Raw genomic sequence first — 19,537 nt, forward strand, 5'->3', positions numbered from 1 at the left:
CTTCGTTATAAATAACGCGGGCATAATACTCGAACTTGCCAGTTAATTAAGCGCCCCATTAATATGATATTACGCTGTAAACAAAGGCAATTTCCCCGGAATCTGCGCGAAATGGTTCGAAATTTTATTGCTCCTCGTTCCCCGTAATCGCTTATAATCCGCAGGTATTTCTAACTATCGTTCGATGCGAACTTGTTAAGCTGTTAATTTGATGCATCGTCGTCGTCGGTAGCGTGCATTTTTCACGGCGGTTTTATCGCGCAGGCTCCTATTACGAAACTTTTCTACACGGTTAAAAACGGATAATATCCGTAATAGTAGAGATATGAGATGAGAAAGAGAGAGAGAGCGAGCGAGAGAGAACACGCTCGCAATAACAATAGAAATCATCATCTATTCACGTCAATTTCGATGAATCGGATTAATACTCCGTTTGATTGACGGCTTCATTATCTTCCGCGGTAACCGCCGCTATACAGGTCTTCAGCGAACTACTCTTAACGATGCGGTAAGATGACGCGTTTTGAATATCGCCGAGCGAAAAGAAGGAAAGGAAAAGTTCTCTTTCCATCAGTGCGCCTGCCGTCAAATTTTACACAATGTGCGCTGTAGTTTCGAGACGAGCCTTCAAGTGCTGATCAGAACGCAAAGAATACCGTCGCGCGCGCAGCTGCGCATTTGTCGTACAATACAACGTATACAACGTCCCCATAAAACTATCAATACTTTGCCGCAATTACTGTAATTGCCTTATATCGAAACGCAGCACGCGCTGGCTCGATCGATAAGCATTCCAATTAAGCATTCCGACCGGCCGGCGACGATTGCGCATCCCAAATCTCCATCGTGTTCGCCCGCTCGGAATACGGTTCGTTACTTTTTCAAAAAAACGACGGAAACAACCGCCCCGGCTTGATACCCGACTGTAATCTTCATTAACCGGCGGGCCGCTAAGTTGCGTCAGTCGTGAAACTGCCGTCGGGCTTAACTTCGGTGGAGCAAAATAAAAAAAACATGGGGGAGAAAAGTAAAATTTCGCGCACGCTCGAAAATCGACCGCGGCGATAAAGAAATTCGCGGGCGTTTGCGTTCCTAATTCCCGCCGCGTTCCTTCGCGCGGTTCTACGAGAATTGATAATCGCGCGCGAATATCGCGAACTGTACCTCGGTGAATTGCCGCGTGAAGCCAGTACCGCGATCCCAATAGAATTCAAATATGCGATAATTCGAGGGGAACCCCGGTAATATCTGACGATACTCGTCACTCTTTCCGCCGCCGGAGTACGTCTGCTTTTGACAGCTACACGCTGCTGGTCCAGCCGTAAGAAGTGGAAGTTTGCCAGCCGCTTCCGAGGACGCTGCGAAAACGTCGAGTCTCAGGGGCGAATCTATTTGGAAAAGGATCTCTCCGAAAAATTCTTTCTAACAGCTAGACGGCGGGAAAGCCCTTCGAGAAATAATTTCGCGCAGAATTATCTCGTCCGGAAACATTCGTTGACGCGAGCAAGCGTCGCGTTCTCTCGCTCTCTCTCTTCCCTTCGATACTCCCCCGCGCGGTCCAAAGGGTTTCCCGGAGGTTCGTCGGCCTTGGTTCGCGAGACGCGTTCGCCCTCCGTTCCTGGCGAAACTTCTATTTCACTCCGCAGTCAATGGCAGTCGCGCCGCGACGCCGCGACTCACTACGTACACCACCCCCGTCCGCATCCGCGTTACTCCCTTTTTACCGCGGTGCCGCATTAAGCCCGCCTAATGTCACTCGAAGAAACGGCGGGCCCGGGGGGTGAGGGGCGGTGGTATAAAAAACGAGCGGACCCGATAGATCGATCCGGCGGAAATTTCTCAGGGGAACAACGCCCGTGAGCGCGCTCGCGGTGCCGCAGGCCGTTCAAGCGCTATCCTACATCCATCACGCAGAATTTGCACATTGGTGCCGGACAACTAGATTTACCGGCGAAATACCCACCGGCGCGGCGGAGAGGGCGGGCCGTAATCACGAAGGAATCCACGCAATTTATAAGGCGTATATAAATTGAAAATTATTTACAGAAAGAATTAATGTCGTTGCGGCGTCTACATTTATATGAATATTTATTTTGCCCTTCGTACTAATGTAACTCCTTGGCGCACGCGCGCGCGCGCCGTGAAAGCCCGAATGTTATAACGAGCCTGGCGAAAAATTGCCGCGGATTAAATTTTTGAGGTAAAAGCGTACCGTCGTCCTCTCAATTAAAGCGCAAAAATAGCCGCGCGTCGCAATAATCAACAATATCGGTAAAGTATTAAAGCACAACGGGCCCGATAGACACTCATATATTTCGCACGTTGAATTGCAATGTAAATAATTAATTGTCACTATTTATCAACGCGGTAATGCATAGTGGACGCATAAATTCGTAACGTATTATTAATCTCTTACGCGATGAAAATTTGTGCTTTTACGGCCGATCGATACGCGCGCGCGCGGCGTGTGTTTTATCAATCCCGCGGAATTAACAATTTAATTTGTGACACGTATCCGTTTTCGCTGGGAATTAATATCGCGCTCGGGGAATCGATTTTTTTCCCTCCGCACCCCGCGACTCGATAAGATCCGGGGCCCTTTGCGCGATCGGAGGCGTTTCGGCCGCTCTATCAATCTCCGCCGCCGTTTTTCAGCTGCGAGCTCACGCTCGCGGATTTTCTCGGCTCCGCGTTACTGCGCTTCTTGCATGCAGAAGGGGAATAGATTGACTGAAATTGACACCTACACTCCCGCCCGTCAATGCGAATTGACGACGACCGAATTGGATAATCGGTGGAAACGCCACGATCGCACCGGCGGTGTGAACATATCGTTGTCACATCCTCATCTTTATCCACCACATCATTGTCACTTTCGTCCTCGTTTCCCTTGCCCCTAATTTTTCAATATATCTTTTATCGGATCTTTCAACGTATGCCACTCGATCGATTCGTCGCGCGACGAACTTTTCATTTCCCCGACGGTACTCCAGAACTGATCTCTTTTCAGTCGAAGCTCGTACTTTCCATGGAAAATGTTTTGTTCTATCGCACGGCCAGCAACGTGAAAATTTGCGAAAATCCGTGAGATTATTTGCAACGTGTTCCTTCGTCTCGTTCAAACTTTTGTGAAATGTTATCGTATCGGGTGATTTTTTTGCAGAAAAATTTACACGAATTTGAGATGTCGTGGCCGCGCCGGTCGATAATATTCGTTAGAAATCCTTCACGAGCACACCGCTATCTGGATTGGATGATGTATGATGTAATTAATGGTTATTTCGCGGCTAATTGCCCGGGCGATTATGACTTTTCCCGCGTGTATGTCGTCGCGCCGTCGCGACGAACGTGAGAAGGAAGTTTTAAATAACACCGTCCTTTCACCAATAAACTGCAGAATAGATCCGCTCGTCGATACGACATCGTTTCAATATCTAAATGTATCGAAACGGATGTGTGAAATATACAGTGAAGTCGATTAAATTGAATAACTGAGTAAACGGTCATACATATCAATAATGTAATTACTCACGACACTTTATAAGAGCCTACACCCACAGAAAAAATTTCCGGATACAACTCTATTACTCTTCAATGTATCACAAAATAGGATCGATATAGCATAAATCATATTTATTATAGAGAAAGGAATATTTTAATCTTAAATGAAAAATTGTAAAATCTAGAATCAAATGATAGTATGTATCGTCTTTTGTCGAATGCATTTTAAACGCAAGAATATATAAACTTACATTTATATAAGTTACTCTCAATATACACTGAGAGACCCATTTTGTTGAATGAAGCAAAATTTAGTTGACTCAACTGAATTTTTTGTTTGGACATGGGCAAACAAATATTTCGGTTGATACAGCAAAAAATTTAGTTGGAATATTTTGTTATATTAACACACAAATTTGGTTGAGTGAACAAGCGAATTTAGTTCACGCAACAAACACAATTATTTAAGACGTGGCGAGATGGCCGAACTTGTTATCTCATGGAAACAAAATAGTTGTTGCAACATTTAACTTCTTCTCAGTAACATATTTTCCGTTTTATTACCGTTTATACCAAATTACATGTTCAGTCAACAAAATGATTCGGTAAAATTATTTCGTTTCATTCAACAAAATGGGTCTCTCAGTGTATAGTAAGCAAATCTTTTTTAATTCGATAGAGGAGAATAAGAATTATTGATTTTACTTTGATATTGTCTTATTTTTATACTAAATGAGGTTGTGAGAAATATATAAATGCGTCAAGAATATTTTTTGTCTCGGTAACAAAAATCCTATTATCGATCAAGTGGTTGAAACCGCTAGCGAAAACGTAACGCGTCTGAGAGAGAGCTGAATAAAAACCACCTGGTTTCGCCGTTAATAAACAGAGCGATAAATTATTTCTACACAAGTCTTTATATAAAAAAATATAAGTATATATTTAAAAGAAACGAAAATACAAGATTTAAAATGTATTGCTTGGAGAAAATTCTGTTGAAATATAAATAATTTGTCTAGCCTCAATGTATTTTACAATTTGAAGATTTATTTTGGAAGCACGTTGATTTTCACCGTGAAAAATGCACCGTATGCTAAAGATGATTATTTTTTTTGTTACAGGAGGAATAGGAGGATTTGATTCGTCTGAGGAGGATGATACCAACATAGGCTTCGGCTTCGGTCTGTCGGATTACTTTTCTGGTACGTAACACTTGCGATTATCTCGAGATGAAATGTGCGTCCTATAGTACAGTTTTGAATCTCAACATGGATTTGTCCGAGAGGTAAACCGCGGACCAAAATCGTGTAACACCGACGCCTACTAATGCCCAGTGGGCATAACTGTATCTTAGTATCTTATTTATCTTGTTTTATTTTACTTCATCTTATTTTATCTTGATAATGCCCAAACTAATCCAAATCCAAAAAATGCCCAATAATACCGCAAATCTGTACACCGCAACGCCCTCAGCGGTTTACCCCTCGGGTTTGCCCCTCTTAGCTGCGCCCTCTCTTAAATTGCACTATCTCTCGCTTTTCTCTATAAAGTTAAAAACAAGGAAATATGCGTACACATTCGAACGGAAGAGGAGAGAGAAAAGGAGGGCGGGAATAATTGTAACAAAGTGGAAAACGAGTATAATAATCGGCTATAGGAAGAATACATTTCATTTGTTACCTGGCATTGCGTCGATACAATATAAACTAATTTTTTTTTATTAATACGCGCAACGCATTCATCCACGTTTTCCTCGCGTGTTCCACTAGATACGACCGCGATAAAATATCGATTTTATTCATTCGATGTAAATGCTGTATTTAATGAAAGTGCGAAGCCAGTGCGGTATTTTTGATGTTGAATACGCGCTGAAAATACAAACTTTATTGGGCGGCCGCCATCAAATCAGACGCTAAATACAGGCGCGAAACGCAACCCGTTATTTTCATTAGCGCCTTCGCACTCCTGCGCGCACCGGCGCGGAGATTCGGCGATGTACAACGCGGTACGCGCCCGCGAGAGAGTGCGAATTTGTGTGCCCGTGACAGGCGGATCATACAAGCGTGCACGCAAATATCGCGCACGCATCGTACGGGCGGCCGGAAATGCAACGTGCGTCCACGATTGCATCGCGCGCGTCAGCCTCATATCCCGCTTACATGCGGTTTGTCTGAGCGTAACTTCCATCGGTCTGCGCCTACAGGGACATTTGGTATTGTTTACGGTGTGCCAATTACCCGCCCGCTGTCGTTTCGCTCCGGACTTGCTTAGCGGCGTCTACGCACCCTCGGAAAGGATTTCTGTTACTGATTGTGGAACAGCATTGGCTCCGGAAATTTTTTCTGTGGGTGCGCACGGCCGAGCCACTTCGGAATCGGTTTAACAATGCGCTAATGCGCGGCGTTTTGTTATCTCACGCATACGCGACGATAGTTCATTCTTTCTTTTATCCGCGCGACGTAAACATAATAAGTCGGAGTTACAAACCCGAAGTTTAAAGCTAGAATCGGCCTGCAAATCAAATTTTCATCTTCCTAGAGCTCTATTCGAATGTGTCAGTATTTATATAGACGTATGAAGAAGCATGTTACTTTTCAAGAAAACGAATAAGCTTTAACTTTTAGTTTGGAGAACAGGTAGCTCGAATAAAAGTCGCGAAAGAAGGTTTCCTTTATACGAGAGCGAGATACGCTGCCCGTAAAGCGTATCTCCTTCCTTTCTAAACGGATAAGTAATAATCGGAATTTTAAACACCCGCGTTGTCGGTGCATTAAGTCAGCTGTGCCGCGCGCGTATTCCGCAGATTATCGCGCGGCTTTACGGACGGCAACTTCCGCTCTTCCGCGTTCTAGGATGATCAACAATCTCCCGCAAACCAGTTCGACCGGGAGATACGCCGGTCATACGTACGACTTGCGTGCACGTGTGCGCGTATGTGTGTGTGTGTGTGTGTGTGTGTGTGTGTGTGTGTGTGTGTGTGTGCGACCGCGGCAATAATGTCTCGCGGGTAATGAGTCGCTTATTTGTGTGTGGGCGCGTACGTGCCACGCCGCCCGTCACTCTCGTTGCGCAACAATTGGAGCTCTGGATCTATCGCGAAACGATATCGTGCCCGTAGGTCATGCCTTCGCTCCGACAATGTATCGCTGTTTGGTCATCACCGATGATCGCATTTAAGGGAATCCGCATGCGGAACTGGACCCGCATTAATGCGATTCGCGGGCGCGCGCTCATTGTGCGGGACTTTTGTCAGAAATTTGCGCCGCTCGAGCGTGCCGCGAAAACCCCCAAGAGATTTAAATGGACCCCCCCAGTAGCGAGATACTCGCAGAAAGAATCGGGAAGGAATGGGAATATCTCGCTGGAATATTTAAGAATAAAGTTTGAGATGCAGATACTTTCTTGTGCAAGTATTATGTGTGGCAAAGTCGAGAAAAAAAAAAGAAGGAAATCTTTCTGATTGGAATCTAGAAAGGAAGACTAACAGTAAGGTTTCGCCCTGCCTCCTCTTCCGGAAGAGTAAATATATATAGAATAGACAAATACAAACCGACGTTGATACATAACGTCTCCGTATTTCCTACGGTTATGCACCGAAGAAATTTGCAGAAGATGAACGCACACGTTACAGTCGCAATCGCGACCGAATGCATCGGGGGAAAAGCTTGTTTATCCTGGTACGTTTTTTTTTCTCCACCCCGCCCCCCCCCCCTGATCGAGAGCCCGGAAACTGCTCGGTGTGTGCAAACGGAGTTAAACAAAACGACATGTGAAAAAGCCGTTCGCGTTGGATGTATATTTTCGTGCCTTTTTACTAACTAATATTTAACAAAATTCTTGTTAAATATTTTCATGCGTTCATCGCGCACGCGACGCGCGTTTTATAAATATTTATAGAGCCCAAACAATATGCGTCAAACGTCCGAATATGCATCCGAATAAGCAAAAATTTTTACATGGGCGACGGCCCCGAGCCGGGGGGATCGCGGCCTGAAAAATTCGCGCGATTCCCCGAAATGGAGGCGACTTCGGCGCAATTTCCTTAATGCATGTATAAGCGCTATCGCGGTTCTTATCGCGGGGATATATAGCGAAAGAGTAGCTGTACAGTGTTACGTCCATCGCGCCGTTAATCGATACACGTAACTGTAGCATTACACCGCGGCGAGAGAAAGAATAACAGGTAGCGCCCGTGGTATTCTAATGAAAGCAATTACCAGAAAATATTGTTCTAATTAGCCAAGTTGCGATTACTGGCGCGTTACTAAAAAAAAAGTTACAGATTTCCTCAGGGCGTGAGAAAGAGCCGATCGATACGAAACTCCGTAAATTCGGATTTTATAGAACGCGATGCAACATTGAACGCCGTTTTTTCGGACCTCAGAAATCAAGCGCTTCCAATCCGGAGCGATATTAATTTATCTATGGAACGGTGGGAAGAAAAGTGCATAAAATTTCAGGTGCGACTTTCTGCGCACATGTGATAATCGTGTCAATTTAACTATGACGTCCTTTTGTACCCCGAAGTCTGTATTCTTATTTAATTAATTAGGTGTGGTCGTCAAATTTAATTATCGGCGATAACGTCGCGAATTTGTAGCAAAAGAATTCCTTGGGAAATGCACCACATCCAACGACGATAATTAATTTACCTATAACACTTGATAGTAAAAATGACATTTTGCACATGATAATCGTGTTAACGTTCGTGTTAACCATCTGTCGTTAGATCTTCTTTTCATGTTAATTTATGCCGAAGTCTATATTCGTATTCAATTAAATATGGTCGACGAAGATTGCATGGACGATAGCGTGACCTCGCAAATTCGTATCGGAAGGGACAGCGTTTTGAAATAACATTTCTCGAGAGAGAGAGAGAGAGAGAGAGACAAAATTCGGGACCGTACAAACGTTTTACCTCGCAACGTTTCATCTTGCCGCGATCCCGTCGGAAATGCAGCACATCCAAAACCGACAATAGTTCATCTACAGGGTGAGTCTTTCCATATCCGACAAAATTTTTGAGAAGGTAGAACGGATCGAGATGAACGGAAAAGTCCTGTACCATTTTGCAATTTTCGTAATAGTTAACGAGTAATTAATTATTAAAAATCTTTGTCTTAGGCCGGCCTACCGCCCAATTCGGCGATCGATATTGCTATGCGCACATCTCGCCACGCGCTCGAATTGGGCGGTAGGCCGGCCTAAGACAACGATTTTTAATAATTAATTACTCGTTAACTATTACGAAAATTACAAAATGGTACAGGACTTTTCCGTTCATCTCGATCCGTTTTACCTTCTCAAAAATTTTGTCGGATATGGAAAGACTCACCCTGTATAGCAGGCGAAAGTAAAACTGACGTTCTTTGCACAATCGTGTTAACTCGTGTCTCGTTTCGCGTTTATTATCCCGAAGTCGGTTCGTATTTAGTTCAATATGGCAAATCTGATTATCGGCGACAACGTGATATCGGGAATTTATGTCAAAAGAAACGATGCACCGGGATAACATTTTTCATTCGAAAGAAACAAGATTCGGGATCATACGCGGACCTTTTATCTGTCGTCCTATGTGCGGTCCCTGTACCACTGTCAGCCCGTGGAATTTGGCGCACGCGTCGCCGGTGACACATATCTCCGTGCATGCATACTTTCGCGCGGCCGTACAAAAACGCGCGACAAAGAAAGGTGGCCGATCGATCGGCGTGATTAACGGTGTTATCGCGTGGAATTCGTAACAAGGTGATCCCGAGATCCGGCGTGCAGGTAGGCGGGCGAGACGGCACGTGTAGCGCGCGCCCAGCGGAATAAAATCTGTTGCGGCGATGAACGACGTGTTTCATGGCCTTTCGAAGTAGCGCAGCGGGTAAAGGTCGGCGACGCTGGGCTCGCGACGAATATGAAACAATGCAGTCGCGAGAAATAATGTTGGCCACGCTATAAATAATCCGCGTGACTCTCGCGTCAATATTAATGCCTGAAATTATTTTAAGATTTAAGCAGAAAGGTATTCAAGGATTACGTCCGCTACATATGGATTTTGGCATATAATAAATTACGCATGTGTCTGATATTAAATATTGCATTAAATTGAAAATATCCGGTCTAGCGAAAATTGCTAATGCCAGTGGATAAAAGGAGATTCGAAAATATTTTAGATGTGCGGCGCCAGATTCGCGAAAGACAATGCGATATGTGATACAAATATATGTGTAGTATAAATTTATACGCGGACTATAGATAGCTACGAAAGAGCGTCAGAGTATTGATAGTTACATAGTTTAACGTCATTATAAGTTTTCTCACCGAGTGCCGATCCCAGATACCGCCCGTCCTTTCAGGAAAGAAAGCTCTTCCCTGTCCTGAAATTTCGCTTGATATTCGCGCGCGGCGTGATTAAAGCGCGACCAAAAATTAAATTTTTTAGAGAAAATTAACAGGCCGCGCAGGAGAATTAATTGGCGCGACTGCTCGCGACCTCCGCTATTTTCAAAGAGTCGCTCTCTCGCGCGGCACATATATCGCGAGGTAGCGGGATGGACGCCCGCCGTGTACACCACAGCCGTGCGTACGCGGGCAAATTAATAAATTAATAAATTATCAAATTGATAGGCGAATTCAGTGATAATTCTGCGCGGACTAATTTGTCGGGAAAATTTATCAAGGGGAGAGACTTAATGAATTCTACGATATTTTTTGATATCCCGAACGAACGTACGCGTATGTTGAATTTGTGCATTTCGTAAATCCCGATTATAAAGCACTTTAGATATGAAAGATGCGTCTACCCAGATAGCTCAAGGGGGTGGCTAGTGGTTACTAGCTAAAATATTATCCCACCGATTACACGATTTCATTTGATTACAATCTCACCTAATTGTAAATTATTTTCTCATATGCACGTTCAAAAATAGGTAACGTTGTTAAACCTCAAAGAGCTGTTAGATTTCCTCGAAATATATTTTTTCTTGTTTTACTAACAATAAGTATTTGCTTGTACAGGTAATTTCAGTTAAGATTGCAGTATTCGGTCACGTGTTTCCTTGCTTCCCACTTTTCCCACTGGTCTAACCGTGGTCTTAACGAAAAGTAATTTTGTATTTGTATTTACCGTTTGCTGTTCCAAATTTGCGCGCAAAGGTGTATCAACGTTTCAACTCGCTGTTGTTCCAACAGCAACCACTTCAGTCTCATTATGAAAAGAATGCGCGCTTATAGGTGTGAGCTGTGATATATATTTGGATGTTCACTGAAAGAAGTAAGTTTTGTTGGGAAATGAAAACGAGCTGAGAAAATGTTGAAATTTAATGTTTATTGTCTAACAAGTGAAGAAACTTGAAAATTAAGACAAAACGATTACACGGGGATTTCGTAAGGATTTCAATATGTTTTCATCAAGTGGTTACCCCCTTGAGATAGCCAGTGTGAGCACAAGTTGCTTTCATATTGCTGACAAAAATGTTAGCGTCTTGTTATGCATCTATGTCGTCTATTGTGCTATTGTTTGCTAGCATTGATGTCGAACATTATACATTTGCATGAACCAAACATTACGCTGGCATTAAGTGCTCGGCCATATGTAATAGATATAACACGTTCGTATCTGTTAGAAAATTGAGAACAACGTATGCTAACTCTTTGTTAAGTACGCTCATTAGGTGTTCTCTCTCTTTAGCTGAGCACACTTGACTACGGCCATATGTTAACATTACGCTGGCTGTACTTGAATCACTCAAACATTGAATTCATATTCCCTGCGAAGAGCTGGCATTTTATTTTGCCTGGGCACACTGGCTATCCGAGTAGGTACACTCTTAATCCTGTATCGCGTAGTGTTGCCAAATTCGAGATGCACGTTAAAATACAAAGTATACGTAATTGCAGGGTTGGGAAGTAACTCGTTACTTGAAGTTACAGTTGCAGTTACTTTTTTTGGCAACTCTAACTTATCTTCGTTACTTTCTCTCCATCCGTAACTGTAACTTAATTCAGTTACATTTTTCCGATAACTAGTAACTGATTTAATAGTTACATTAATAGTTACTTTATATATATTTTAAATAAAATAAACCTCCACAGTTCGCATCAGGCCTTTATCGACACTTTACAATTCGCATGCGGATTTGATATTTTTATTTTCATTGCAAGAAAGTAACTGCACAGTGACGATTCGTTACTTCTTGAGTAACTGTAACTGTAACGCACTACTTTTCAGAATTGGTAACTTGTAACTGTAACTAGTTACATTTCTAGCGAAAAAAACTGTAACTGTAACTAGATACTTTTATAAAGTAACTTTCCCAACCCTGCCGTAATTATGAGGTACATAAAAATCCACCGAAACAGGAGGGGGAAGGTATATTTCCCGGTATATTAGCACGAGATACAAGATATATGAGGTAATAATGAACATATGACGATCAGCTGGAGGTAACGTTCGATGGTGCCGCCTATAAATTCACGGTACATTTTTTAGGAGGTACAAGTGGTTCCCGTACGTGCCTCCTAAAGTAGTACGTGGTACAATGTACCTCCAAATACCTGTCTCCATGCCAACGAGAGATAGCTTTTTTTATTACCATATCTTCCCTCGTCGCGCCACACTTGCGTGATCGCGTCGCCTAAAGACACAAAGTGCATATTACACACATTATGGACGCATTTTGTACTATAGATATTCGAGGCAATTTTCATGGCCAGTGCCAAGAATCAAATTACACATAATGTGGATCAATCTTCCGTTTTATGTCTATATTGTGGGCACCCACGAACAAGACACGTTTCACCTCGAAATAAGACTCCTAATTTCGAGGTACTACTCGTATCTTCTCTTCTATTTTGGTAGATCTTTATGTACCTTATAATTCAAGAAATTAGGGAAAAATAATAAAGAAATAAGGAATAAGATATGGAGCGATAAATTAGATACGGTAAAAAGTAAAATACTATAAGGAAGCTATGTATGGAAAGAGAAAGCAGGTTACGAAGTTTAAAGAGAGAAAAAGGAAGACATGTAAATAATCTAAGATCACTATAAAATTAATAAAGTATAAATAAGGAATATAAGATCCATACAAGTGTAAGTGCAAATAGGCGAAAAATTTTACATAGAATAAAGCTAAGCTTGGAATTGTTAAATTTAGGTTTCGAATACAAGTAAACTAAGCAAGTAAATGGAGCAATTAGAAATGCTAGTGACAACATGCAAGGATACATACCTCATAATTACGTATACTTTTTATTTTAACATGTACCTCCAATTGTCGGCGGTACGCGCTTAAGAGTGTAGAAATATATAAACGAGATACGTATAAGGAGTGCGTTAATTGAGCGTTAAGAAATGTCGTGATTTTCCGCGGTTTTAAAAATGAAACTTCTTGGGCGACTCGCAGAGGCTCGCGGACACGTGGAAGGAGTGAAATTCGTGAGCCGCATGTATAGCCCGCATGCGAGATCCTTTACGTCCATCTCATATATCAAGTCCCACGGGGCACTCGTGCAGAATGCAGACCGCTACGAATAGTTTGAGCAGTATGCCTATTTGCAAGTCGCGACACGCTCAAGTCGCCGTGACGTCAAGCCCGGAGCTTTGATTACATTACCGTGCGTCCGATCGACCGGGAGCTGAGAGCGGAGATTCGGCCGCGTGAGAGGCCGCCGAGGCCGCTGCGGATCGTCGCTGCGCGCGGAATCAGAAATGCGCCGGCACGTTTCGAGAGGTTCGCGTGTCGCTTTCCGGAAGACGAAGATGAGAACGAGACGACGAGGGGGAGAAAGAAAAGAGGCACCACCTTTGTGGCCGCGCGGCGCGAATTAAGACAACGAGGTATCGATCACAAGGCAAAGCGCGGTTGCCGCGGGATCGAGCGCGCGGCAACCTCAAGGTTGCACACGAGAGCCGCAAAGTTTATCAGATCACTTTCACCGCTGAGAGGATTTTAACGGTGCGCGCTGCCAAAAGCAACGGAGAAAGACGATAATCGGTCCCGATCCGCCATACCGCGGCCGGTATAATTCGTAATCCGGGGACTGAAAGCAACCACCGGCATCGAATGGGACGGCAATTTACGGTATAATCGTTGATTGCGCGACTCGATGAATCGTTATTCAAATCTGCGTGACGCGCCGCGCCGTGGGAGGCCAAGCGGACTGGAAATGGGCCCGGGGGACCCGGAGCGCGAGCGGGCTTGCCCACGGATGCCAATTTCCCGATCATTTCACGAGCTGTTTATTATTTTAGCGTCGCGAATAATTTGGAATTTAATACGAATGGCCGATGGCCGGGGTATCGTCGCGGAACGCGGCAACCTCCGATTCTGCACGAAGGGAGAAAAGAGACGGAATTCTAACGAATTGGAAAATACTTGTGGAAGGAAAAATTATTTCAATGTTCTTATTTGAATAAAAATTGTAGTATTCTTATTTCAAGTTCACGCAACTGTTAATGATCTCACATCGTTCGTTTGGCCAATGTCGTTACGTTAGTAAGCTGTGTACGAACAAAGGAGTCATTACACTATACGTTATTACGAATTAATAAATATCAAGAATAAATATGAAATAAATAAATAAATAAATAACCTTACGTATTAGTCAAAAAATGACTGCACTCTTTGGTTGAAGAGCGCAGAGTCAATTGAAGTTGCATTGTTAATTGTTCTCGCGCACAATGTGTGCCTCTCTATTTCTTTTTACCCCTTATAGATTATTTTATCCTGAGATTAATACGTAGCCGACAATTTTAGAGGCGTGTTTTCTCCGTATGCAAACATTTAGCGCGATCATGCTACGACGTAACCGTGAAACCTAAATATATGTTAAATATATACGTAATACGTCTCACCTAATTTCCAGACCAGTGGTTGGCCTTCTCGTGAACTTTCGATACCAGTTCGGCTGGTAGTCATTTTTACGCTTCAGAGCTCTGTAAGATACTTATTTATGTGTTACCGTCGTGCTGATAATTATCAGTTTCTTTTGTCAATAAGACGTTTATCAACCGAATCTGGTTTCATAAGAGATTAATGAAATTTTGCTCCCAATTAAGGTCTGCGGCACACGACAACGATGACCAAACGATAATCGTCCCCATGTGATTTAAATCACCATTGAGCGGTTACCGATCACGGTGATTTTATTTCACGCAAAATCGACGGCGTAAATTCAATTTGAAAATTCGCTTATTTATATCGTTATTAAATAAGCGTAACGCTAAACCGAGCACTTAAAATTTCGCGCCGATGAAAATATCGTCGGAATTTGCATTTTTTAATATTTTTTAAACAAATTACTTAACGATCCGCGACTCGTGTGATAAAACTGTTACTTGTTGCTCGCTAAACTTGCCGAATCGATGCGGTATTTCCTTTCGCTGATTTAGCGTATTTGATAAATCGCGCGTTACGTATTCGGCTCGCGTCGAATTTCGAAATAAATGAAAATTACGGACGGGCCGTTTTTAACAATAACGGCCCGTTTTGCCAGCTAATTAAAATTATCGCGTGCAAAGAGCCGGTAACGCGCCGATTTCGGCGGCATATCCGATGCCGCTTTCCCTCCCCGCCCTCGTATTGCAAATTTTTCTATATGCAAACGAAGCCGCCGCCGAATAATATTCTGGCCCGGCGCGTCCTCATTGAGATTCCACAGAGCAATAATCAGCCGATACAGTCGACTATTTTACTCCGGCAATCGCATTGTAAGCGCAATAAAGTATGCAAAATTTATCGGCATGGTCGACGTCCCCTCCGTTTTCTCGCGTACACCACCCAGCTATCCGATCACGGCATAAATTATTATTACATTTTACAAAATACTGGGTCGCGGGATCAGCCGCCGCCAGCCACCATTTTATTTGTAACACGTAACGACGACGACGTCTTATCGCGAAACTTGCGGGAATTGCATAATGACATGCGAGTCCGTAGACATGTAAGTATTCTCGCGTATAATAAATATTTATTCAAGGAGACTCAAACTGCGCCGGGAGGGCTGAGATGATGGCGATCTTCCAAGATGCGGAGGAAGGTATTAGACGGAGTCGATATTAAAAATGTAAAAAGGAGTACGAAGAATTGGTTAATAATCTTTAATAACGCGATTAAATTCCGCTCGGCTGCGGCGCTATTTTTAATCGCGATAGTAATCACTGATCGTTCGGAAAAATTATTTTACATATTACAGCGGCGAGAAGAGGGAGGGCAGAGAGAGAGAGGGCAAAGCGCGCCGTTTTTAAATATACTCGATTATCACCGTTCGTTCCCGAATACGTTCGATTCCTCGACGTGTGCACGGGGCTCTTCTCTTCTCGCGAGATCCGAAAGGAGTCACCGGCCTCATTTATTGTTTGTGATGCGCCATTCGGCCCTTGATTTGCCGTGCTGGTGTGCGCGCGACCTGATTCACGCCGAATCGCAATAAAGCGCTATTGGATCGTTAAAATGAAACGGAACGGTAGCCAGGCGGAGACAACGGCGGAACGCACTCTCGCTAGACGATTCGCTGTACAAGGACCTCGGCAAAAATTGCTGTGCCAATGCAGGCCCGAATTAAGACGTTTGGGGCCCTTTAACGAAAAAGCGAGGGGGGCGAACATTTTATACAAAAGGTGTACAATCGATTCTCTTTTATTTTTATAAATCTTTCTGTTCTTTCCCTTTCTTTCGGAAAATGTAGAAGGGGAACACTTTGAAGCGCTTGCGGCAACTTGACCGCAACCGAAATAATATTGTTTAAGATGTGAGATGACGTTTAAGATGAAATTTTGCATTTAGGTTAAACTTTATTTAGTCAAATAAAATTCATTAGGCTCTGACCTGAAATCACAAATACGAAATAATAAAGGATATAAGAGACAAGACAGGAAGTTAGTGTCTCTCAAAGTCAATCAGCGCATTATCACTGACAACAGTTACAAGTATAGCACTGAATAATTCAAGTTCAAACCCCCCTCTCACTAGGCGGGCGTCTTACCTTTATTATAAATGAACCACATTAGTTACGAAATTATTGTGTGTCGGGTGAGGCCCCCTTATAAACGAAATCCGGGACTATAGCCCCCCTTAGCCCCCCTTAATCCGGACCCGTGCCAATGCGATCTATAGAGAGGCAACACTCGATGAGAGAAACTTAGAAAATTAAGCGGTAAACGTTCCATAATATTTTAAAAATATGATGTGACAGATTAAAAATAAAACGGCAAAAAGAGATGGACGCGACGTGATAGATATTAAAAATGCAGCGACAAATATTGGATGAAAATGTGCGCATCAAACGAGAGCTTTACTGTAAATTAGATATTTATAGGGTTTTCCTCCTTCCTCTCCTTTTATTTTTTTTTTAATTGATCGTCGTTCGGGTCGGCGAGTCCGTCGCTGCATGCTTCATTTCCTAAATCAAAAATCATGGAAGCGCAATTTTGTTACCCGACGATTGCACGCGATTCTAATAAGCGCGTCAGCCCCAGATGCTTGACAAATATTTTTTAAACAGTCACCGGCGCTCACGCCTGCTTTAAATTCGTTTAAATTCGTCCATTATCGAACGCACTTTGCCAGGTCGTTGTCACTGACATTTACAAATAAAATGAAGCAGCCGATATTTAAAAAATTGTATTAAAGCATTACACGGATGTACATAAATTACTTATACAGGGACTCTTCTCTTTCTAATATCCGCTTCTGTTTTATTCTTTCAGACTATATCAACAGCATTAGGCAACGTCTACATAATATGTTCTTGAACCCGCTTGACTTCAAGATTCCTGAGGGGGCGAACACAACTTCCACAACTAAGGTAAATACTCGACGGAGACCCAATTTACAAATCAGAAATCGATAGTCCACGGATTAATTATTTCGCCGCCAATCGCCAAAGATCTACGATCGATCAATGGGCTTCCCGGGTTCACAGGTCGATGAAGAATCTGGTGGATATTGTCACGTTCCGTCAAGGTCTGACAAAGTCAAAGTTTCGTCCGTTTTTCGGTCAACACATTTAAGTGCTTTACCGGGGATTTGGACTCGATTGTGTGAATTAATTACTTTTAATCAGTCTTCTGGACCAAAGAGATAACGATTTTGATAAACCTTATAACGAGGATCGTCTTTATTAATAAACTTATAATTTAAGTAATTGACCTCGAAATCTATTGGAATTAGTTTATAATTCTGTGATTTCGCGATTGAGGCGTTGTCCTTGGATTCAAATTCTCTTAATTTAAGCAGAAAAAGTATAGGATCTTTGTTAGAGTTTAGCGCCTGCTTGATTTGGTATTTAACGCGTTTGATTTGAACTCGTTTTCCTCCTTTCCTTTTGGTCATGGAGTAAGGATGTTGGTTTCTGTCCGCCACACTCTACGTCAGCGATCAGAGAGGAATAGAGAATTCTGTCCGCCACACTCTTTGTCAGCGATCAGAGAAAATGAGAGGATAGATCTTGGATTGAATTAATTATTATCTCTCTTAATATAACTCTTACTTTATTCTCAAATGTCCAAAACTTCTTGAAATTCGAATCAACAATTTAGGATATAGGTCCGAGTCAAGTCGATTCTCAGCTTTAGTTTTAACTCTTATTTGTCGAGTTGTGAGTTTATGGATTGTTAAAGAATTAATGGATCAATGGATTGTCGACTCGATCCTGCTCGCATTTATATAGTAAATTTCCCCCTACGTTATTTCTTTAAGTGGAGGAGGAAGGTATTGTTCTCCGTTCCTTCACCGCAACTCTACCCTGGTAACAGTTGTCACTGCCACCGTGGTACCGCTTCGTCGCGAGTTGTAATCTGATAAACGATCGATAAGGAATGTTCCGAGAGATTTCTCAGGAGTTTCTTTTAAAAATTTAATTTAAATAATTTATAGTTAAAATTATACGTCTGTAACAATATCATATTGAAATCAAATTGAGATCACGTGCAAATTAATAATCAAGTTGATACTTAGAAGATTTGATTACAATATCTGGAAATTATTCCGTAGATGTCCACGATCTAGTCATACTTCACAATTCATATCATATTAAAATTGAACATCTCCATTTATCGACTCGGCCTGAATATGATATCTACTAGATATCAACTAAAACATCAATAATTACTCGACACTGACATGATATCGTCTATACATCAAATTAATAGAGGAAAGTCCTCTGTTATGAGATAGGAGTCTAATATGAGATAGTAGATTTTCAACGTCCAAATTCAATGACAAATCTTTCTTCGCAACGATTGCACGGTCTAACAATCAATTTTCCGTTAAACAGATTTCACTCCAAGGGCAATAAATTCGTGGTGGAACCAACAGACAATGCCTATTAATTTAGCAGAAACTCCGCTATCTCCTATTAGGATCCTATCTCGTAATAGGGGACTTTCCTCTATGCGTATATGTAAAGTGTGGTCTACAATGGTATTCAGACGAAGAGATCTATCGATCGGAAGTGGTGGATTCGGTTGTATTTTGTCGTATAGAAACCGATTAGCTCGGACCATAGCAATTAATTCTCTATTACTAATAATTTCACCCTCGTCTTCATTTGTTAAAAAGGATCCTGTGTCCGATATTGTCACGTATTTACCTACACTGACCGCGTGGCTAGGCTAGATTATTGCTTCAACCAGCTCAACTGTCCAGCTCTCGTTGGCTGAGAATATGGGAGTAGATGGTACGAAATGGAATTGAACCATTTCGCTTACAGCCTAAATGATCGTCTACAATAGGTGAAGTAAGCTTGGCGTACGAGTAGGAGTAAAGAAATTAAATCATTTCCATTTCTTACTCCTACTTCAGGTCTGACGCTTACTCTCGGCGAATTGGAGCGCAGAGTTCGACCAGTGCTATAAATATTTTAAATAATTATACCTGTACTTTAGCTTTTACGCTGATAAGTAAAGGTTATAATTTTCTTACTTCTTACTGCTTACTTCCAATGTAGACGGTCCTTTACTCTACGCCTAGTATACCGGAAACACGGAGTCTACTCCGAGGTCTTAAGCCTTGTGTCCACGATTCAAGAACTGTGTCCAAGTTCT

The 19,537-nt window shown here is 42.5% G+C and overlaps 1 protein-coding gene across 1 annotated transcript in view; it reads left to right on the forward strand.

Annotated features, from left to right (window-relative positions):
- Positions 1 to 19,537, forward strand: part of LOC105559854 (icarapin-like) — a 38,749-nt gene that overhangs the window by 12,294 nt on the left and 6,918 nt on the right. Inside the window, exons 2-3 of the mRNA XM_012008467.1 lie at positions 4,623 to 4,703; positions 17,201 to 17,298. Coding sequence (XP_011863857.1) covers positions 4,623 to 4,703; positions 17,201 to 17,298 — 179 coding nt within the window. The remainder of the gene's footprint in view (positions 1 to 4,622; positions 4,704 to 17,200; positions 17,299 to 19,537) is intronic.

Source organism: Vollenhovia emeryi, unplaced genomic scaffold, assembly GCF_000949405.1.
Source record: "Vollenhovia emeryi isolate VEMERY1.0 unplaced genomic scaffold, V.emery_V1.0 DF939251.1, whole genome shotgun sequence".
Lineage (NCBI taxonomy): Eukaryota > Metazoa > Arthropoda > Insecta > Hymenoptera > Formicidae > Vollenhovia > Vollenhovia emeryi.